Source organism: Glycine soja, chromosome 8 (assembly GCF_004193775.1).
Source record: "Glycine soja cultivar W05 chromosome 8, ASM419377v2, whole genome shotgun sequence".
Classification (NCBI taxonomy): Eukaryota; Viridiplantae; Streptophyta; class Magnoliopsida; order Fabales; family Fabaceae; genus Glycine; species Glycine soja.
Window position 1 is genome coordinate 17,712,551 of NC_041009.1, and position 25,279 is coordinate 17,737,829.

Here is a 25,279-nt window from a genome sequence, read left to right on the forward strand (position 1 = left end):
ACATCTACGACACCATTTTAATGTCTCATTATTATTTTAAATTTTGAAATATAAATAAATTTTTATTATTCCAATTGGAGTACTAACCCATTACCTCGATCGAATCAATGACAGGACTGAATTCTACAACTATGGTTCTGCCAGGACAATATTGACAAGGCTTTTTCTTTTTATTCCATACCACTAAGATTAATTCAGGATAAATAATCGTGTTCCATTTTCATTTTTCAAAAACTACTTCAACAAACTGATATAAAAATAATTCTTCAAAATAAATTGAGTCAAACACACCGTAAAAAATATATATATTCTTTTCACTCACTACAAGTTATGATATATGAAACCGGAACCAAGAAATGGAACTACGTAATTTCTGATCTTTACTCGGTATTGCTTTCTGTTACATGGATAAACAATGGATTAAAAAACAGACTACTTGCAAAATGTGTTTCGGCACGGCACGAGCTACTAAGCTCAATAGACAACATACAAAAGTTGGAGCACCCAACAAAAACAACAGCTTCTTCACTTGGATAGCCAGTAGATGAAAATGAGAAATGTGCATACGGCTGCAACAAGGGAAAGTATGATGGTATCCATTGACTTTTTTCTCTTTATTGCTGAAAGTATGCTATTTACCTGCAACATTATTAAAAAAAATGGTACATTAAACACCGGAATTTCAAGTAACATCCATGATTAATAAACATAAACTTCAGAACCAAAAGGTGGTTTCAACATTCTCATAAAATATGAAATCCATCATCATATATTCATATTTTATGTATAAATTAACATCCTTATTCTATGCCCATTTTTTAGCACTCCTTGTTCAATCTAACAAGACATGGGACGATGTAGATGGCCAACAGGAAATGATTAAAACACCAAAATCCATGAAGAGAATCATACCGTTGGGAGGCGACTGCTCACATTGCCGAGCTTTGAATTGATACCGCCAAATGTCGAACGTTGGAAGACAAGTGCTCCTAGTGTTGCTTGTGCTTGTGAAATTACATTGTCCATCTGCAGCACAACAATAGGCAGAAAAACTCAAAATAAGACTCGCCCAATTGAACATTAGATACAATTTTGAAAAATCAAAGACTTCTCAAAAAGCAGTTTTTTGCAGTAAGTTAAAAAGCCCCTAACCCAGAGAAAAATTAGGCAATATACAAATCAGATGCATTGTAATAGTGTAATATTCCATTGGGAATATCTGGAATCTCTGGATTAAAAAGAAAGAAAACAGCACTTTATATCAGAAAAGCAAAATAAACTATTGTATCACTGACATGTCCTGTATTTCGGCTGATAGATGTGCGTTCTTTTAGGAGTGCATGCTGTTCAGAGTCTACTTGTTCCAAATCTAATCTTGTTCGATCAAATTCTTTAAAATCTTCTAGCAGTGAAGCATGTTCTTGCTTAGCTTTAAGACTTGAGCGAAGACGATAAAACTCCTGCAGTTTAATTACATTCAAGCTTAGTGCAAAAAGTTTAAACATTTGAAGAAATAAAGTAATTAATAAAAAAAACAAATAAAACATTATTACAAAGTAAAGACAAAGGTAAACTTTATGTCAAATATCTAATGAGAACAAATTATGGAAATAATATATAATAAGACTTTGAAAATCAGTATCAAGTATCACCTAGCTTAAAATATCTTAAACACTTGGAAAAAGAAATTGAGATACAAAATAGGGAGGGAGATCATAGCATTGAATACTAGTTGATAAAGTAAAGATTCAATAATGTATATAATTCAATCACAATTCACAAGTTTATGGAACTAGCAAGATATATTGCTGATGACAGTTACCAGCAGTTTGTCAAATCTCCTGGCAGTGAAAGGATTCTTTCTATACAAAACCTTATAAATTAAATTGGGAAAGTTCCTACAATATTTACTTGCCATTAATGGAAGTGAAGAAGTTGAAAATATTTGTTTTAAAATCCTTAGTTGTCAGAAATCAGAATAAACCATTGGTCTCAGGGTACATGAAATGTATATCCCCATTTGCATGCAGAAAGCAATTCAAAATAATAAAACAGCCATATAATGCATAGGCTCACACAAAATGATATAGGCTAACTCAAGCCCAGACTGTAGAATACCTGGGTGAGATCTTGAAGAATTTCTTGGTGTCTAGTCAAAGTATGAGAAACCATTTCTGAACCACCAGATGATACCCAAGCTTGCATCTGTGTGTTTACTTGTTGGAGTTGTTTTAGTAAACGCTCAATCCAAGACTCTAGATCACTCTCTGCAGCGTCAGCTTTTGTAGAAACATTATTAGAAACCAATTTACGATAAGAATTCATCTGCTCATCCAACTGAGCTTCAAGTTTTCTTGCCTGCAAAAATATGTATAAACTAGGTAACCACAAAGCAAGACAAAAACAAAAGTATAAAATTCCACATTTTTTTCATTATGATTAAGAGAAACCAAGTTATAAACAGATTAAACAACACTTAATCAGCAATTAAAATAGTTTAATGTATTACCCACACATCCAAGATGAGGGAATTTAATGTCCCAAAAGATTTATATATATATAATATTTAAAATATACATGAATTGCAAGCTTGAAAATGTAAACGACTAACACAACTAAAATTCCCTAATACTATGCAGTTATATCATTCATATAACACTATTTTTCTCTGTTCTCTCAAAACAGCGACCATCTTATCTCACAGACTCACACTCTTCTTTCTTCTCTTCCCATCTCTCACTTTGTTGTACACAAAATTGTACAAATACAAATACAATTTCTCTATTGCATAAGCTTTCCGTCAGGACTCCAGCAAATACTCACACCACCAAAAACATGAAAGGTTTTGCATCTGTGTTGCAACTTGTAAGTTCCGAGAAAATTAACATTCTAACCCATACTGTGTCAGTGTAGATAGAGAAAAGGCAAATATTGAGAAGCATATCTAAAAATATACTGATTTTAACTAACAGTACATATAAACAAAAGATTTGAGTTGTTAACAGCTTGCAACTTAACTATTTAGCATAGTTATTAAAATCTTACGATTCATGATTTGAATCATATGATTTGATGCGATTCGGCTAGCTATCAATTCATATCATTAGATCAATTTCAAGTGTCTTTGAATCTTACAATATATGAATGAATTGATGCAATTTCATATAATCAATGTGAATCACATGATTCAAGGATTCGTTATTTTTTCTTTTTTACTTTTCCTTCCCCGATTCTCATAAAAAAAATTGAAAAGTCATGTAAACTTAAATTGATAAATGAAAAAGAATTGAAGAATCATTTTTGAACTTATCCTATTTGATTATTCCTGCTACTTCATTTTTTTATCAGCAAAATAAGAATATATTTTATAGTAGTAAAATCAGTACAAGTGGTACTGTTGTATTTACATCCTTGATTGACTGCAGAGCTATGGTGTCCTAATACAAGCTGTAGTGCAAGAATTAGGCAGCCATAGATCTGAATGTAACTAGATTATTCCCGCTACTTTATTTGTCACTCATTCAATGCATGGACTCTAATTGGTTGTTACATTTCTTCATTTCCATTCTTCCAAAATAGAGGATTCACAAACTAAGATATAACTAACAATTTTGTTTTACAAGGCATTTTATCTATTTTTAAATATTACACTGAACACTATGCATCATTTATATGATATATTTAAAATTATATTTCATTGTCTTAGAATGTTACGATTCGATACAAATTATGACTAAAATTAGCTTAACAATTCATGTTTCACGATATGAACCTGAATTTTAATCCCTATTTGGTTTAGCATTGGAGTAAAGACAAGATAGAATTGATTTTGAAAAGGCTGAAAGAGGAATTGCAATGAAAAATGAGGAAAGTGGGAAAAATGATTTTATAATGCTAAAAAAAATAGGGCATTAATAACTCAAAATCACTTTATATTTTCGAAAGAGTTTACATCATTGGGCTCCAGTATTGTAAAAGCACAAAACAATATCTCTGCACCATCTATGATCACCTGGTTATCGGAGAACATTTTATTACTAGTTAAAACAACCCTGATTAGGTGGTAGCTTCACACAATATTCGTCTACCTCAAACTCATTCTCTGTGGATGTAGATCACAATGCAAAAACCTTGATTCCTAAACAAATCGGGTGCATTCCTAGCCTGCCAATCCTATGAACCTAAATCTAGGAACAAAATTATCATCTAAAGCATTGCAAAAATTCATAATTCAACACATTAACAATTCAAAAACCAAACTAAAGCCTCTTCACAGGGGGAAAAAGATTCCACCACTGAAAACCTGCAACTCAACAAATCAAACCATGTTCAAAGCACAGATAGCAAAAGGGTAGTAGAATCCCATCCCTGATCCCATGAATTCCCCATCACCGACAAAAACAAGGAAACCCTAGGAGAAGAAAGAAAACCAAATTTTGGCAATTGGGCACTCGAATTGTGCATGCCCAGATCAATTGAATCATTTACAACATAAGCAGAAGCAGAATCTGGAAAATTAAAGCATGATAAGGAGGAGAATAATTGAAACCTGTTTGCGAAGGGCATCCCAGGAACTCGGCACCTCCATGATGGATCAGAAGCAAAACAAAGATAAAAAAATCGAACCTTATTTTCTTACTTAATGATGGATGGATTAATAGTGAACGTTGATGAATGTTTTTGAGGTTGTTTGGCGATGAAGACAGGTCGTCTGCTCCCGCGGGACAGAACAGACGACTTGCGATTGCTTCGTTCCTCTTCCTTTTTTCGTTTAATGATTTTTCTCTCTTTCTTTTTATTGTGTTTTTCTACCAATAGGGCTAAAAAAGAAAAATAAATGAGTTTGCTTTTTTTCTAATCCAGAAATTTAGATGGATCTGAGTCTTTCCTTTCTTAGATAATACGTATCTAGCAACGGTTATGGGCAAAAATAAAATTAAAGAATCATTAAAAGTTCAATTGATTAATATTTTCTATTGTAAAAAATTGAGTAATATTTACTTAAAATTTATTATTGAATTAAAAATTTCTTTTACATAAATTACATATAAAAAATTTATATTAAATCAAAATTATTTATTATCTTATTTATATAAATTAAAATTATTGTAATATATTTTTTTAAAATATACTAATAAATGGATAATCTAATTATATTTTTATTATTATTTAATTTTAATAAAAAATGACATAAATAATATTTATAATATATTGATATAATTGAACGGTTAGATAAATAGAAATTACATTTTATATCAAGTTATTGAATAATATATTAATAGTTATTTAAGTTGTATTGATATAATTTAATATATTTTTATTTATATATATATATATATAATGTTGGTAAAGAATTTTTAACCTAAAACCTCATAAACTATCCAATTTTTTTGTTGCTACTTGCTGGAATGATTCTATTGATTTAATCTTTTATAATATATTATTTTAGCAAAAGGAGTAAGATTTAATAAAAAGATTCATCTCTCATAATATGGTAAAAATAACATTTGAATTATTGTTAAAAAATGTGTCCATAGTCAAAGTTGGTTTCTCTGATCAAGTTAGAATAATTTTGTATTAGTTAACTCATGTGTTCCATGGTAGAAATTAATCAATTTTAATGATTAATGGGTTTTGAGTTTGAATATTAAAAATGTATTTTTTTTAAAAGTATTTGGATTTTTTTTACCTTCTTGATAGTTTTATTTAATATGAACAGATTTTTCACCAAACAAAAGTAGAAATATGGGTCTAATGTCATATTAAATTTTATAGTGCAACAATTTAAGAACCAATTTATAAGAAGGTGGTCTATCCAGCTATATAAGCAGTTATCATGTCTATGAATTACTGTTCTGTGGCATTATCTCATTTGCAAGAGGTGTATAGCATGAACTAGTAAACTAAGTGATATTTGTTGAACCACTAATTTTAGCTTTTAGATTAATCTGAAGGTGAAGTCCATATTACTATGATACACCTTCAGTAATATATTCCTTCTCCGTCGTTGCCAAAGCTTCTTCCTCTGCATTTGACCTCCGTCATTTTCCTCCTGTAATCACCCATCACTGCCACAAAACACTGCACTCTTTAGCTACCTCTCCCCTTTTTTCCCCAAATTCCCTCTCTTCAACTAATATGAACATGCAAATCTTATGCTATGGAAATCAAACAAAGAAAAATTCATCAAATTAAAACCAATATTAATATGCAAATGCGGCAACAACCTCGATCTCATGGGAGACACAACCACCATGGCCACACGCTAGCGACATAGGGCACCACAGCCACAGCGGCGTGGGAACTTGGCAACAACCTTGACCTTATTGAAGGGAGAGGAAATAGATCTCGAGCACAGATCTCAAAAGAAGAGGAGATATTATGTTTGCGAATTTGTTGTTTAGATTCTGGGACAACAAAGTGAAACGACGATTTCGATCTTACAATGTGATGAGAGAGATCTATGATGCGAATTTCTTCATGGCAATTTGCGATTTACGATGAAAGGACAATGATGTGGTGGTGAATAAGGATTATCAGTGGCAGTGGAGGTGTTGAGGAGGACGATGAAAGTGTCGGCGGCGATGATAAAACAGAAAAGGGACAGAGACATGATATGGTGGTGAGGGTCTAACGTAATAGTATACACGTGAGATTAATCCAACTGTTGATTAATCCAACTGTTGAAAGATGTGTTTCATGGTGGATTAAAAAAATGCCATCCATTTGCAAATACTCTAATGAATTAAAAATATTACATGTACTCTTAAATAGAATCATTTGCGTACAACTTTATTTTTGAATTATGTTATAAAAATTAAAATTAAGAAAGTATCTACATTTTGATGGGGCTTTTTGGTGCCTTTGCAGGCATTAGTAGGTAGAGAGAAAACACTAGCTTTTCCAGGAAAGTTTTCTGCTATATATCCATTAGTAGGTAGAGAGAAAACACTAGCTTTTACTTACTGTACTCCAAATTGTTCTCTATATCCTTTTTAGAACATTTTTTTATCTTTCGAATTGGTCATTCTTCTAAAAGACAAAAAAAAAAATGGATTCCAGAATATAAAACTACATTCTGGGTTGGCTATTCCAGAAAAAAAAAAAAAAAAAGTGTAGTAAGCAACTTGAAGGTGCAGGCCATTATTGAACTTGGGAGATATTCACTTAGGAAAATGCTGAAAGTTACCAAATAGTTTTCGTGAAAAGCACACGAACACTGTATTGCATCAACTTCCATTTTTCTTTTTCTTTTTTTTAATTTTCCGATAAATGTTTGTCTTTCAAAGAAAATCAGTTGTTCATTGTGTGATTCTTCATGTTATTCGTGAGAAGCTTTTCCACATTTTCTTACTAGATAGCAAGGCCCATTTACTTATGCAGCCTGTGCTTACTTCTCTAGCTTCCTCTTTGTCGTGACCTTTATTTCGTCAAAATTAAGCAGGGTGTCGTGTAACAATATTGTGCATTATACAAATTTCCTTTTAACTTCGATAGTGTTTTGAACTTAATAAATATTAGACCGTGAAATAGTTTTTTGATGCGAGATAGTGAACATATATAGTTCAAGATCGAGGTAGATAGACAACATTCAATGTACTTTTTTAGTTTTTATTTATTTATTGGTGTACTGATATAAGATAACCTGTCTTTATTTATCTCTCTAATCTAGCCTTGATACAGACTAACGTACCTTGATTAAAATACCCTCAATACTCTCTTCTAATAAAAAAATTTGCTTATATAGAAAGAAAATATAACATCTTGTTAAAAATATACATTATTAAATTAAAAAACCTTATCATTAATTAATATTGTTGATTAATTTTGAGTGGAATGAATAGGAAAAGTCCACAATATAAATGACAAGATGGGAGGTAAAGATCCCATGCAGCTCGATTTCTTTCTACTGATATTATATTTATTAATAAAACAACAACGGCTACAGCAGATGCATGCATGGTACGTGCATGTACAAAAATCACTGATCATTTTGTCGTCCTGGGATATTTTACAGTACACATCGATGCATCTGAAGTACACAGATCGATATCTAATATAGCTAGTATACGTACGTGCATGCACCAAACAGTGCTCAATTTTGCTTGCTTCTTCCGGCAATATCTATATCATCATGCATGCACAAATATCTCATATCCCATATGGCTGATTCTGATCGAGGTATGTTTTTCTTAGGTGCATCATGTGATGAAGAATTGCTGGGGATGCATGAAAATGATTAATCATATATATATCATCACCTTCTGAAGCTCCCATTAGGAGCAGAAGAAGGTGTCTTTGTTGCCTCTTCCTCAGGCAGCTTGACCACAGTGTAGGCACCTGCCCCACATAGAGTTCCAAGTATGGGAGCTATGAGATAGACCCATATGCCCTTGTAGTTGTTTGCAGCTATTGCTGGACCCAATGTTCTAACCGGGTTCATTGAACTTCCAGTTGTTGGCCTTTAATTATAAGTACACCATAATAATTACGAATAATAATTAATTAACCAACGTCACACGCTGCAGGGAACAATACTAGCTAGCTAGCTAAATCAACGAATATTTTCAATTGGAGCCATAGCTTGTTTCTTTTTCTCACGCATACTATTCCATTCCTTCTTATCTCTACTTACCTTCGGTAATCCAATTCATAGGGGACCGTTTTTTTAAAAAATAAAATAAAATCATTTAAACACTTGTTTGATTCTCTTCTCATTTTGGTTTTAAAATTTTGTTTAAAAAATAATTTTATATTACTCAACAACCAATTCAAAGAGATGTTTTTTCCATTTTCTTGTTTAAACTCTCATTTATGCCTTATACCCCTACCAACTATGTTTGAGCAACCTCGTTTAATTGTATTTTAAAAATTAAAAATATTTTTTGAAAATAAAAATCAAATATAGTCTTAAAATACCAATTACTCCCTCTCTCCTTTCATGACATTCTAGTCTAACCGAACAGATTCTATTTTGGTACAACTATCTGAAAACTCCCCCCCCCCCCCCCCCCCCCCCCCCACTTGTGCTAATTAACCAATGGAGTTACGAAAATCCACTTTTTCAAAAGATAGGATTATGCCAAGAATAATTCAAATTATCGGAACAACTGCCAAATATTTGCGTAATACTGTATTGTTTAACGAAGTGATTGATGTTCCTAGAGACCCATGTGCTTGTTGTAATATGTTTATATTTTGTTTTATGGTTAACCTCGCCCCTGAGCAATAATGGTTAATACCGTAGGTAGCATATTTGAATAATAAGATGGGACATATATATACCCGGCTATGAGTATGTTGAGCATGACAGTAGCTCCCACCGCGATTCCCGCGAGCTCTCCCACCTGCACCATAATATAACACCCCAAGTTAAATCAATAATAATACGATAAGGTTTTGTCTAATTGACCTAAGTATCTATATATATAATCAATAATCGATCTGTCTATATGTTATACACTGTTAAATATTATTCAATAGCAATGTTGTTTCAAACAAACTATGTTTAATTTTTATCGGGTGCAATTAATTAGCTAGCAAGATTCCAAATCCCTTTTGTTGTTTAGCACGAAGACACAGCGTTATCTCACTGCAAAATGCATGTTCATGTTTTAATGGTCGCAACTCCTCGCAAACGAACAAAAATATGTAAAGATTTATTTTCCATTAATAACCCTAGTTAAATATAATATATGACAATCACAACCTTTTTGGATTTTTTATTCAAGTGTGGTACCGCCCTCCTCTTGTCTGGGTTGACTTTAATTTGCAGCAATGGCAATAGATGAGGACCAATTTCTGGCTCAACTAAGGAAGAGGAAACTTATTTATTTATGGTACAGATGTGAGATGCGTCATGTCGGCAAGAATATATATGAAGTTAAATATTGTCTTTACCCCTTCTCATCCCATGTTCACGAATTACAATAAACACTTTTTTATAAAAAAATATACATACAACTCTAAGAAATTAACTAAAAACTACAAAGAAAAACCTACACAAACATAAATTAACTCGAGATAATTTTATTTAATCAACAATTAAACCTCGTGAGCAGGTGAACTAGAGTTTTTTAAAAAAGTAAATCAACATTTATAATATATATCTATATATATGAAATATTTATAACGCCAAAATTTTGTTTTGAAGAAATGTAAATACATAAAAGAAGTTTTGAATAATCTTTAAAGGTTTTTTCTTCATACCAGTAAACAAAGTGACCAAGATTGAGGGAAAAAATGTGGCCATGCATGTTATATATGCATGCAATATTATTGGGACGAGAATAATACCATTTGTATTTAAATTTTATACCGTGTGAAAGATATATATAGAGAGAGAAAGAAGTGAGAGAAAATGAGTAATATAATGAAAATAAATAAAAAATGTATAAATTATTGTAAAACTTTTGCATATGAAATGATATTACTCTTGTAACAATATCAACCAATGGTACGTTTCTTTATGGTTTATTTTGGTGCATGCACGAATATCATGAGCTTCATGGATCCAGGGGGAGACAACGTGAAATTATTGTTATTTTATATAGTATTTTACTTAATTGAACGAGACTTGCAGGGCACGAGGGCCTCCTGTACTATCATTGACTTGTGTTTTAAAATTGAAAACATGCATTAATAAAATAAAACTTGTCTTCTTATCTGACACAAGCATTTAAAAACCAAGAAATTCTTTAAAGTTTATGACTTATATATCTCCTCTCCCCACGCCCCCCTCCTTCAAAGTACTCCTTAACACTTGTTTCACGTAATTAATTAAGTTTTGTCGATCTCAGAATATCGTTTTCACATACTTATCATCAGAAGAAGAAAGTGGGTTAATAGAATAAGATACTCACAGCTCTTGTGTCGGTGGCCACTGCAGTCACAACGAACATAAGAATAAAGCTGACAATGAACTCTGTGGCGAAAGCTTGCCCATATCCCACTGAAGGGACCGTCACTCCACCGCTCATGAACGGATGAAAAACCACTTTCAGAGCAAATGCAGCACTTACTGATGCCAAAACTTGTGTACCAATATACACAGGCACCTACAATTAATCCATTCAGAAAAATAAAGATCAACCTTTTTAATATATGGTAATCAATGCAAGAAAAAAACTAATACAAAGAAGTTAATTTGCAGGTTAAGAGATCTAAATTTAATTAGTTTAGCAAATTACATGAGTCATCTTAAATCCTTTTCACGTTATCTTTTATTCAAAGACAGAACTAAAATGTATAATTTTTCCAAAAAAATAATAAAGGCTTAATTTCTAATTACATTTTTCCAGGGGAAATGCTTTAATGCAGCAAAGGAAATGGTGACAGCGGGATTAAGATGAGCCCCGGAGATATGGCCCGTAGAGAAAATGATAATCATGACAGCAAGTCCATTGGCTGCAGCACATCCGATCAAAGTTTCTGATCCATGTGTTTTTTGGTTCACAATAGCAGTGCCTATTGCGGCAAACATCAAAATGAACGTCCCAATAAACTCAGCTCCAATCTACAGATTTTGGAATCAACTCAACAACATTAATAACACATCAAGGAAAAATGGGTTCCCATTGTTTACCAATTCCCTCATACTAATTATCTAAAACTGAATTTGGTTCATTTTTTTGCTAGAAAAAGGAACTTAGCTAGCTAGCTTAGTGCAATTTTGATACCTTTTTTGCGAGAGGGATATGAGGGGATGGTAAAGAGCAAGAGACTCTAGGCATGGCCCCGTCTTCTAAAGTCCATTCTGCAACACTGAAACATTTGCAACTTTTGAGGAAGGACGATTTCCTAACAACACTACCATTAGGTTTCTCAAACCTGAGGCCACCAAAGAGAGGAGCACCGGGAGTCCCTGGTGTTGCAGGTGTGGAAGGTAATGATGGGACTTCCTCGTTGTTCATTCCTCTCTATCTGTTTTCTTACCCTGAAATCAAGTATAGGGTAGATGGATAAGACAAAAAAAATAAATCAATTTAAGGTGAATAGGGAAAGAGAAAAAAGAGAAAAAGAGAGAGGGGAAAGGGAGAGAAAGATACCCTCGGAGATTGATGTTAAAATTGTTTAATTTGTCTTTGGTTTGGTTTGTGGTGAGGATGTAAAGAATGAAGAAGTACGTATTATATAGAAGGAGTGTGGTTGACTGAGAATCAAAAGGGAAAAGACATGAGTGGTTGAAACTGATGACAGGTACAAAGGAAAAGACCAGCCGGTAGCTGTTGCTGCTGGTTCTGGAAGTGGACGGTGTGACAAATGCAAGGGATTTGAGAAATAGGCCCTTAACGTCAGACATCAATCATTGGTTTCTATATGTACCATTGAATGTGTCTTCTGTTATTTTTTTATTTCCCTTGGCCGTTTCTTCTAGGCCATCCTTTTTCTCTGTGCATTGCTGCACAGTAAGATGCATTTGTCTCGGCAAGTCATCAGGGATGAATTGAAAGTTGAAACTGAGCAATGCTACTTGTCTGTTATATAGCATATGCAATTAAACACACGACTTTCTGCATGGATGGAAGATACTGTGGATGTTGAGCCTTCAATAGTGGGTCAATATGTTTTCCTCCTCTCTTAATTAAGGGAAAAAGATAACACACTTTTATGAACTTTTACTTTTAGATCTCTATTAAGAGATATCTTACTCTGGGCTCAGATATATATTCCCATATTTGGCTATTGAAAATCTTGGATGGTTGGATATATCAAAATTGCTGTCTAAGATTTTACCTAGGCGTAGATATTTGTTGGAAGGAAATGAAAAGAAGAAAATGGAAGGAATTTTATAAAATTTTGTAATTTGGTTTAGTTTTTAAGGAGAGGAAAAAGAATGGAAGGGAGGGAGTAAAAAAATATTATTATAAATTTTTGTTCTGATATTGGAAAACTTGGAGAGAAGAGAAGAATATTCAAAACATACGAGTAGTCTTAACTAAAAAGGAAAATATATATTTTCACAGCCAAATGTTAGTAAACACATAGTGGGAGAGAAATATAAATATAATAAGTGATATGAAAACATAAAAATAAAAAAAAAAATTGTTAATGAGGTATTTGAAATATTGGAGAGTCAAAATATCATTACTTTCAACAAAAAAATGTTTTACTTATGTTTTAAAATTTAAAATTATAAGAATATAAAAATAAATATTTAAAAAAAAATCTTTCACTTCCTTCTTAACTAAATAAAGTATCTAATTAAAATCTCTTTTCTGTCTTCCATTGAAATCTCTCACCTTCCCTCTCTATCCAAGCATAGTCCATCCCCACAAGCCATTATTTCAGTTTTATTTGTTCTGAATTAATATAGCGTTGTAAAAATTAGTAACCATATGCAAAAAACCTCCATCATAAATTATATTATTCAACGAGAAATTTGTAATATTTGTCTTTCAAGATAATTTTCTCTAGTTCAAACCTGTAAAATAAAAAAAACTCAACACAAGTCTCATCTCAAAATATTTTCCAACCCCGCACCGTGCCAAAATATTCTGGCAGGCAGCGGCTAAGGGCATATTTTGAACAAAAAGTCTATTATATTAGTGTCATATTATCTCAAAAATATAAATATAAGGTTGATTTATTAATTGAAAGAAAAAAACTTACGAGTGAAGGGTGGGGAAGGAGAGACTATAACTTTGAATTTCTCACTAATATTTTTAATAAAAATTAATAAATTAATATTTATCAATAAAAAACAATTAACTACACCTGTTTTTTGCATTCTTTCCTTTTATTTTTTATTTTTTAAATAAGTAATTTTTTTATTTTTTATATATCAATTTAATTAATTTATATTTTTTCTTTCTTTTTTATTTTCGTCTTACTTCCAAAATAATGTTTAAAAAAAGGATTAAAGTGAAAATGAATACAACACGTTAAGGACATATTTTAATAAGCTTCTCTGTAAGTATTTACAGGATAAAAAAATTCATAAATTAAAATTAATTTATATATATATATATATATATAAATTATCTAATATATCATATAAAGTAATAAAGCAAAGCCAATAACAGAGTAAATTACGGGTTATATTAAAATTAGAAGAAGAAGAAATTAATTTATAAAATCTATATATCATACTACATGTCTAGAATTAGTTACTGATCATCTAAAGAAATCCAAAATTTCGGCATAAATTCTAAAATTGTCCACGTACTGGATGAAAAAATAAGAAAGAAAGAAATGTTAATTTGTCTCAACTTTTTCATACCAAAACGAAACTATTAATTTTTAAATTAAAACAAAAAAAAATAAAAGCTTTTTGTTAACTTTTTTTCTTCAACTTATTAGTTTCATTTAAATTAAAAATTGTTTAATAAATATTTTTTTAAAAAAAATAATTTTAAGCACATTAATGATACATGAACGCGCGGACCTACGTTGTGAGAGGTTCATTTTTTAAAATTTATCAAATTTATAAATAAAAATTTTTATTTTTATATTTTATTTCATCTATATTTATATAATTGAATCTATTGATTTTATTTTTTATAATTTATACCCACTAACTTAACATCTTGGATCATTCACAACATGCAATCACAACATGCAATGAGGCGTGTGTCAAAACTCATGGTCTACAGTGTCAAAAACAATTATCTATGCGGTGGGAAAAAATTAAAAGAAACAATATAAAAATGTAAATATCAGGAACCGAAAATTTTACTTTTGCATAATCTAGCGAAAAGGTAAACATAAGCCACGGAATCTGAAGGTGCTTTTCATAAGCTACTTTTTTATATCTTTTCTTCATAATAAAGAAGCCCCATTTTTTAAGAGTTTTAGAAAAATAGTGTTTAGCCTTTCTCCTTGAAAGGAGAAGAAAAAAAAATCCAAAAAAAAAAAAAACTCTTTTATTTGTAATCTCGTTGATAACTAATTATGACTGTTGTTGTTATGTACTCTAAGAACGAGTGTAAAAAAAGATGCGGAGATTATATGAATTGGATATTCTTTCTTGAAATAACTTTTATATTTATAATTTTTTCCTCTTTTTATAAAAGTGGAGATTGTTTCTTTATTTTCTTTAAATTTGATATTTAAATAAGATATTATGTTTGTTTGGAAAAAATCTTTCTTAAACATTCAAAGATTAAATACAAAAGATGACTAATTTCAGAGGAAAAAAAATAAAAAATATTAAAAAGTCTAACTCAATTATTTAAGTTTAACGTGTCAGTTATTATAAATTTTTTCAGTATTTATTTTCAATTCATTAAAAGAAACATGAAAAAAAAATCTGTATTTTAGAGATCTCAAAACAATACAAGTCAAGAAGATGTTTTTTTTCTCAGCACAAGTGAATGATATTACTAAAAAGATATAGTATTAGTATCATGAGATTTTAAGTATTACCGTATAATATATTCCGTATCTAAATTTCATTTAACCTAACCTTCTATAAATCTGAGAAAAATTTAAATTATATTAAACCAGAAATGATACAACGTATATCGTGGGTAGAGAATATCGAAAGCTTCCATAATACAAAAAGATTTATATTAAGATGTTAAAACAAATACAACAGATATAAATCTATCTATATACAAATACAATTTTTCACTTATCAACTCTGGACCATATTCTAACAACACCTAACCTTGGAAATCCACATGTTTTGACTCTTTCAACGCACCTTCTCCATTTGATTCTTCAAATTTATCAAATCGACTCACCTTCCCTCGTCAATCTCATATTCCACCTAATGCAAAATCAACCATAATTTTGTGTCCTCCTTTCATGGAAAATGCCTAGTGTTGAACTGATGATGCACTCAAATACTCGAACTAAATTGACATATTTCCTCTCCACAATTGCCGCATCAATTTGGTTTTCCTCTTCAGTCAACAAATAAAATTCGTTTTCCTCTCCAAAAAAAACTTCAATGTAATTACTAATTAGATTAATTATCTCACCTTAAGGCCGTAACAACAGCTACAACACTTCCATGGTTCCGCCTATTTCTCAAGGTGTGTGGATCCTCTCCTGCCCTCTTTTACTCCTAATAGATATCAAGAATTACGGGGCTTAATCAAATTTGTTTAATTAATAAATAAAAATTAGACACAATAACAACTTTAAATTAATTAAAAACTAACAAATTATAATTACATTAAAATAATAAAATGTATACTACAAATAATAATATATAATTTTGGTGGTAAAATCATGAAAATAATAATTGAGCATTGCAATTTTAATATATAATTATATAAGTATGAGTGACAAATATTTTCACAAATAAAACCATATACGCTATACACATATAAAAATATTTATATGAAAAACCCACGAGATTTATATGTGAGACTCTTAAATTTTTATTTTATTTTTACTTTTTATACTCGTCTAAAATATAAATCTTATTTATTTTTCCAATTTTTTATTTAAATTAACTATACGTGTGTTTCTATTATAATTTTAAGTAAACTACATTTATATGAAAAATCGTGGGATTTATATGAAAGTCTTTACTTGATGTCACAACCAAAATTATGGCTAGATGGGAAATAAAAATTTAAAAAAAAAGTCAAAAAATAAGTTGCTCCCAAAATTTAATCATGAAAAAATTGAAAAAGCAAATAAGAGTTCAAAATAACTGTGCAAATTTAACAAATACGTCTTTTATTTCAAGGGAAAGACATATGTGTTAAAAATATTTTACAGTAAAAAGAAAAATAAATTAAAAAATTTATGCTGACTTGACGCAGTATTATTTATTGTCTAGATAGATGGCATAATATTGATTGTGCTCTTTTGTATTTCTCGAGATAATGCAAAATCTGAAAGGTATATAATTCAATAGAAATGAACTTTTTTTGGCAAAACAAATAAATTCATACGTGTTCATAGCCATAGGTGAATCAAAAAGCAAATAGACAGGTTTAACTCGTCCAGTAGTCCTGATTATGAAATACAGTTAGCAAAATATCTGTATACCAGTTTTGTGTGTTGGCTGCATGCTAAATTCGTCAAGGTTACAAGGTGCTCATTGTGGCGTTACTGTTGAAGAGTCAATCAATCGAGAAATGTAAGATTAATGTTTGAATAATAATACGTGTTCAGTAAACATCAAATCACGTAGAGACAAAAGGAGGAGACCTGAAAGGTAGGTTTAGTTGGAAATTGGATGGAGGACAACTATGAAAATTATGTGCAATATCTTTTTTTAGATACTTTTGATGTTGTTCTTTTCACCTAAAAAAACTTATAACATCTCCGATGATATTATATAAACAATTGATAAATTATCTCAATTAATTTAACTAATTTTTTCTTCAATATTTATTTTCATAACAATTATTTGACTCATATATATTTTATTTTTCTCTTTTACATTTAATACAAAATTAAGTAATTCATAAGTAATAGTTATTTATATAAACAATTCTCTCAAATTTTAAGCATGCATGTGACACCCAAAATAATGTTATTTTGTTAAACAATCCATTGAGTAATTTTTATTATAGACACTCTTAGTCAATAAAGATTAATATTAAATATTATTTTTTATCTAAACCATAACTATCCTCCATTAAAAATAAACCTATTAAAAAATTAGAGACATCTAATTAAATTGGAATAAATTCATGCTAGTTCATCACGTACTTGTTGTTATTAAATATTTATGTTTGACATCAGAAACATCAAAATATTGTATATAAATTTTGTCCAAAACATATTTAGATAAATATTTCATTAATTACTTATAAAAGAAGAAAATAAAATGAAATAAATTCATTTTTTAAGCAAGAATTTATTTCAACAGTTAAAATCAATTTGAATGAAAATTTAATTAAATAAACTTGTAAGAAATAATTTATTTTAATTTTATAGTTTTATATTTTGAATGGGCTTTTGTAGGGCTTATTTGTCATATAAGCCCAAGACAGCCCATTGATATTGGGTGTTGCTAAGTGCACCTAACAAAATATGTGAAGTGAAAAAAATATACTTCACTTAAATTTTAAAAAGCTTTCGTTCACCCTAGTATTTGTATAATTGTGTTGCGCCTCCTTCTTCCTCCTTGGTTTTCTTGTTCCTGCCACGCCGCTGTCGTCGCCTCTGTTTGCGTTCATTGATGTCGTTGAGTCAGTCATCGCCATCGTCGTCGCAATGAGTGCTTCTCCTCGTTGATTTCGTTTTTAATGGGTGTGTGTGAGTTGTTTGGATGTGAAGTCCGTATAAGTCATACGGATTGGGCAATCCATATGACTTATACGAATTTCATAATTTGTGAATATTTTTTTAATTTAAAATTAAAAGAAATAGTTATTGTTTTTTATTTGTTTTTAATTTTAAAAAATATTAATATATTTGTTATAAAAATTAATTTGTAAAAAAAAATTGCAGACATTTTTTTGGTTTTTTTATTTAATTGGTTATATTTGTTTTTTTAAAGTTGATTTTTAATAAAGAAGTTCAGTAATTTGTTTATTTTAGAAACAATGTGTGTGTGTATATATATATATATATTGTGATTTAATATATTTGTAAAAAAAATACAAGTAATTTATTTATATTTGGTATTACAAAATATATTTATAAATTTGTTAGATATGATAAATTCCAAATTTTAATTAGTATATAATTCACAAATTAGTTTAACAAGAAAATGTAAATTTGTAAATTAAATTTTATTTTATTGATATAGTCGTGTATATTGTTACATTAATAGTATTAAATATTTATATAAATAGTGTTTTGAATTGTATGGAAGTATAAAATTTTAATTTTTTTATCAGTTAAAAAATTAAAATTATTGTGATACTAATTTGTTGAACTCTATCTATTTAAAAAAAATTATTTCTATATTCATTTATGAATATATAAAAGTAATAAAAAAATATTTAAAAATAAATAATATTTTATTTGTGAATTATTAAATAGTAATTGATTGAAGTATTTTTTTAATTTTGACATAAATTTTTATGATATTTTAAATGTGCAGATTATGGTTAGAACCATAGGTTTAAGTCAGGCTTTAGACAAGGTTATAGGAAGAGTCCTCGGAGAAAAGAAAATCGTGATTCGAATAAAGTTCCCCAACGGCGAAGGCCCACAGCATTTGCACGTTGGCAACAGGAAGTTGCCCCTATTGCTAAGGATGTTCAGCACGTGGATGACGCAACTGACGAGGTCCACACACAGCCTGAAGAAGTAGTTGTTGATGATGTACTTCATGATATCAAGGGTTTTTCAGGCAGGCCGCACAACATATCAGTTTTGACTGGCTATGTTGATCATATTACAATGATTGTTTGGAATAGAGACGTATTTATATTTTTAAATAAATTATATTTTAATAAGTATTTGTTATTATTGTTAAAATGATTTAAATTTTTATTTTTAGGAACGTTTTGAGTTGAAGTTATCCTCCCATGGAAGAAAGGTTTAGAAATTCGGCAGACCTACTATAGAGATTGAAGGCTTAATTGCTGCCACATGATTAAGTCATCTTATCACATGTTCATTGGGCATTGGTGATCGGAAACTTATATTGGCTTTTGCAGAAAAGTGGCATAAGAAAACTAGTAGTTTCCATCTTCCTATATGAGAGGTGACTATCACCCTCGATGATGTGGCATAGTTGTTTCATTTGCCCATCATAGGCACCTTCCATAGCTTTGAGACTCTTCATATTGACGAAGTAGTGTTATTGTTAGTTGAATTACTTGAGGTGAGTACAGATGAAGCAAGAGATGGGATAGTACAATGTCATGGGGCATATGTTCAGCTATCATGGCTACGAGACATTTATCCTGGCAAATGTGATGTCACACAGTGGAATATAGCAGCTCGAGTTTATCTATTGTATTTGGTAGGTTGCATTCTTTTTGCTAAACAAGAATGCAACACACGTGCATGTGGTATTCTTGAACGCTTTTTGTGACCTCACCCAAAGTGGGAGCTTCCGCCCTAGTCCATTTGTACAACAATTTGAATGATGCGTCTAACAACAGCGTCAGATAACTTGCAGGATATATCACACTTTTATAGGTAATTATAACTTAATTTAATTTTTTTGTTGATCCTTTGATGTTGACTATTGTGATGATTTTATTTTATTTTTGTTTTCAAAATATGTGTAGTGTTGGATTTATGAGCATTTTCCTTTTGTTGTCGGGGCTATTACTGCTGAAGATTATCATGAGAGGAAACCACGTACTTGTCGCTGGAAGTCTGGGAAGGCATTACCAGTGTCGACGTATCAGAAGCGTTTAGATAGATTGACGTCTAATGGTGTTTGTTGGATGCCTTATGGTGACCATCGTGTAATTAGAGACTTCGATCTAATTTCTTTGTTTTCCAGACATATCCGATGGGTTTCGGCTGTTATCGTACACCGACCAAAGAGGATTGTGCGGCAGTTTGGGTATGTTCAAGCCATTCCTCTAGACCCTCCTACGTCAACATTATGCTTAGAAGATATTGATGACACATGGATGCGTTTTTTCTAAGTACCTTGCATCAATGGATCAGATTTGTGTTGTGCTTGGATAGTGTGCAGTAAACTACATCGACGGGCTCTACGTGAGACTGTCACAGCCCGGGGATCCACCTAGGCATCCACCTGTTGTGCACGATGACACATATGTTGAACCAGATATTCCTCAGTACCCAATGGCGATGAGAGCTATAGAGGAAACACCTGCAGATGCGCCTTCTCATGTAGAGCAGCCTCGACATGCAGTGGTAAGATATATATAAAACTTACTCTATTATTCATTTTATTTGAACATGCAATGTGTATAACCCTTTTTCGTTGTTGTCAATGTCATAGGATGTCTGCCAAGTAATAACTTAAAGGTTGACACGGTTGTTGAACCTAAGGATAGTAACAGAAGGTACAAAAGCGTACAATGACATGGAAGACTGCCTAAGGATTACTAGACGTGTGATTGCGGAATGCAATATATATGCGTGGTAGCAATGACGACGACGACGTATGGAAAATGCATGAAGCATTTTGAATGTTTTAGACAATGTTTATCATTTAACTTTATTTGAGAACTTTTTTATTTGACAAATTTTATTTGAGATCTTTTTATATTAGTATCGAAACTCTAAATCATAGGTCGTGAATTAAACCATAAACCCTATATTAGACACGTAACAATAAAACCTAGGTTTTTAGTTAACATTAAACCCTAAGTTGTGACGTAACACTAAACCCTGGGTAGTAAACCCCCCTAAAACCCTCATCATTAATGTACCAGTAAACCCTAAATTGTGACACACCACTCGACCCTAATTAGTTGCATACCACTAAACCCCCAGTATTCAAGTGAGACTAAACTCTAATAGCGCACGTAACACTAAACCCTATGTATTATAGTAACCCTAAACCATTTGAAAGTAAAGTAAAATAGATAATTATACGAATGTCCGATGAAACAGTTGTATATTATTGTAGTACATGTCAATTACATAAGTAACTAATGTTCACACTTCACTTAAATCAACATGGTCTATTTTCAACATCAATAAATTTTTGTACTGCATCATTCTGCTAATATATGATGTTGCTCACAATTTTGTCTGAGGATGACAATGTCCAGACCATAACAAAGCTAGAGGCGATAAAAGACAACAGTCTCTTAGAAATACTTGTTACATATTCACATACACTTTCAAATGATTATAACACAATTTATTTCATAAATTAAAAAAACAAGATTATGATGTATTTACTTGAACAAAATTATTGTCATACACATGATCGATATATATTACGCAATGCATAGAATAATCTATTGGTAGTTGACTTCTAAGAGGAAAAAACGTCAAGCTTTGTTGGAGAGACAGAGAAACAAGGATGACATTATACCTTGGTGCAATCACATATCTCGTGTTGATTATATTCATCCATTTATCCATGGTAACCTGCATGTTACAATTATGATTACATTTATTTAAACCAAATTTTAACTAATAAAAAAATAACAAAAACTATATACCATGGATAATCCATCAACAAGTAGGAACTGTTTTAATTTCTCAAATCTGTCTATGCCGCTAAGCAGGTTGATATACTCATCAGACCATTTGGCAAGTTCTTTAGGCAAATGGTTGTGCACCAAAGATCATGAATCTTCACCCACACCTAATAAGGCCACAATTGCACAATATCCACAGTTATTGTCAGCTTTTACATCAACAATGTTTTCAATGGAATCATGGATGCATGGATAAAATTGATCCAACATCGGCATAGTTCTTCTTCGAACTGATTGGTCAGATGATGATGCACTATGTTTGACTGAAGAATTACTATTTTTCACATAATGTATTGCATCAACATACTCCCAGTAAAACGAATCACGCTTTGTTGATCTTTGATGTTTGGTCATCAATTTCTTCTGAGCACCTTTTGTTTTGACCTTTCCTGTAGGAGGACACATAGAGTAATCAGGGTAGACAATTTTCCAAACCACAAACATCAAGTTCTTGAAACCGCTTGGATATGGTTTCCATATCTTCTGTTATGCTAATTTTAGGCTCAGATAATCCTAGGTTTGAAAAATTTAGTCTCCGCCAAAACATATGGACTACACCTAAAGGTATGTTACCGACAACATATCTAGCTAGCTTGCATGCACAAGAAAGATCATGAGTAGTTCTCATTACACAACCACAACGAGAACTGTCAATACCAACATAACTCACATGCTTATACTCAAGCATCCTACAGACAGTATCTCTTCTTACCAAATCTTTCTTTCTGGCCCTATATTGACCACTCTTTTCACAACCAATTAAGATAAATGACATCCTTCTTCTCATACCAATGTTTGTGTCTGCCCTCATAATGATTGCCACAAAACCAATTTCATAAGCAACAGCTCAAGCCCAAATCAAAACATCATCAGGGGTAGCAAAAACCTACAATGCAATCCAGACATCATTACTCTTCAACAAACATTCAATAACTTACTTTAACAACAAAAAATCATATTAATACCTCAAAAGTATTGAAGACATCAAAACAATCAACATGTTCCAATTTCACACCAACTTCGTCTTCATTTTGTTCATTCATATCAAATTCTTTAGATATTATACTGTCATGCATCCACTGATATTTGTCCATCTTAACAACACATTCAAAAATTTCAATCACAACCAAACAACCCCTAACCACACCATACATATACTATCACACAAATTTCTTATTTTTTTACAGCACTTAATAATATAAAACATTAAAAATGATAACCATATATATTAAAAACCAATCATATCAACTTTTTCTACTTAAAACTCATAACCACATAATACATAAAAAATTATAACCTAAACATATATACTAAAATAAATTATATTATTGAACTTAATTCTAATTCATCGAACTATAGGCACAAAAAATAATCAATTTTAAACCACAATGACTCAAACTCAAATAAATTATAAGTCTAAATTATTTTACAATCAATATCATTTCCAAAATATAAAAATAAATAATTACAAATTAATTATAAAACTACACTTATCTTAAAATATTTAAAATAATAATACTAATTACATTTCAAATAAACAATAAAAATAATTTTTACAAAATAATTTTTATAACAAATATATTAATATATTTATAATTAAAAACAATAACTATTTCTTTTAATTTTAAATTATAATTTTTTTACCGATTGTCAAATCCGTATAATGCATCCATATGAGTTATACAAATTGATTAATCTGCATAACTGATATGAATTACCCAATCTATATGCGTTATACGGATTGATTAATCCTTATAACACATACAGATTGATAATTCATAAGTTTTATGGATTATCAATCTATAAATTTTATATAACTTACGGATTCTGAATCTGTAAGTGTTATATGCAAAAAACAAACAAAAACAAAACACAACTTACTTCCACCGTATACAACCACACCAACCATCACCATAATCACTACTTGTCGATGTACCTCCGTAACACTTTCACCTTAACTAAAGCAGTCACAATGCACCTCTCCTATCACGAAAATGAAAAAATGAGACGAAACCAAGAGAATAAATGAATGAATGAGTTAATGAAGTTAAAGAAAAAGCTAAAAGGAAGAAAACACATAGGGGTATTTTCGGAATGCCCAATTATTGCTGGGTGCACAAGCAATATGGTTGGTGCACAAAGCAACAACCATTGATATTTGATCGAACGCAAATGCTCGTGATCAAAGTCACGAAGCGTGATACTCCAGTTTTTGTGGGGCTTTTTCTTTACCCAAAAGGGGTATTTTTTTCGTTTTTTTCTAAATGGGACTTGTTTTTAAATTATTTACCTAAAGGAGGGTAAGTCGTAACAAGTGTTAAAGATTTTTGAGTTATAAGTCATAACACCTGTTACGACTTTATTATTATTATTTTTAACTGAAGTCATAAAATTATTTACAATTTCAGTGTAATTTTTTTTTATTTTATAACTTTGAAGTCGTAATATTTAAAAAAAAAATTAAAGTCATAAAATTATTTACGACTTTAGTATAGTTTTTTTTTATTTTACGAAAGGTTTATTTTTATATTAGGACTTCAAAGTCATAATATTTACTTTTTAATTTGGAAGTCCATGGAGGTGAAGTCGTTAGCTTGGCTATGACTTTACTGTGCTTTTTTTTTTTTTTACTTTATGATATTATATATTATTTTATAATATTAAGAATTTTTTAGATATTTTTTTATTTTATTTTGTTTTCAATTTTTTTAAAATTGCTAACAAAATTTATTTATTTAATTATTAAATAAATAATTTTAATATTACTTATTATTAATTTTATTTAATATGTTGTATATTTTTATTTAATATGTTATATATTTTTACAAAACAGTTCACACCTTGTTGAACTGAACTGTTTTCTCTATAGTTCGATTTATAGAACTGAACTTACCAAACAATTTAGTTTGGGTTAATTATATTTAAGTTCAGTTTTATATAATTCAGTTTCATTTTAATTCTAATTTAGTTTAGTTCATATTAGTTATTTGAATACCCTGTTTATATATACATGGTATGTATGAGACTGCTATATGACAATCACATGTTTACTAACAATGGCTATATAGGCGGATAGCATGTCACTTAAATATAACATTAATTTTAATAAAAGTCTTTTATTAGTATGACTTAAATGACAGAGAAATTACATTTTAACAATGAAGTAGCCAATCTCACCACTTCCAAATTAAAAAATAAGTATTAGGATTTTAAAGTGTAATACTAAAATAAAACTTTCCTAAAATAAAAAAAATTATATTAAAATTGTA

The 25,279-nt window shown here is 30.4% G+C and overlaps 2 protein-coding genes across 2 annotated transcripts; both read right to left on the reverse strand.

Moving 5' to 3' along the window:
• Positions 1 to 276: 276 nt before the first annotated feature.
• LOC114422483 (Golgi SNAP receptor complex member 1-1) lies at positions 277 to 4,788 on the reverse strand. The gene is made up of 5 exons (XM_028388863.1): positions 4,550 to 4,788; positions 2,119 to 2,358; positions 1,296 to 1,460; positions 913 to 1,026; positions 277 to 639 (listed from the first exon to the last, which is right to left on the reverse strand). Exons 1-5 carry the CDS (start codon positions 4,586 to 4,588, stop codon positions 526 to 528), a joined length of 672 nt encoding a protein of 223 aa, XP_028244664.1. The 5' UTR covers positions 4,589 to 4,788; the 3' UTR covers positions 277 to 525.
• A 3,071-nt stretch (positions 4,789 to 7,859) lies between these two features.
• LOC114422965 (aquaporin NIP6-1-like) lies at positions 7,860 to 12,507 on the reverse strand. Its single transcript, XM_028389540.1, has 6 exons — positions 12,048 to 12,507; positions 11,679 to 11,935; positions 11,291 to 11,515; positions 10,863 to 11,057; positions 9,286 to 9,347; positions 7,860 to 8,462 (listed from the first exon to the last, which is right to left on the reverse strand). The coding sequence occupies exons 2-6, from the start codon at positions 11,910 to 11,912 to the stop codon at positions 8,258 to 8,260; spliced, it is 921 nt and encodes a 306-aa protein (XP_028245341.1). The 5' UTR covers positions 11,913 to 11,935; positions 12,048 to 12,507; the 3' UTR covers positions 7,860 to 8,257.
• Positions 12,508 to 25,279: the final 12,772 nt, after the last annotated feature.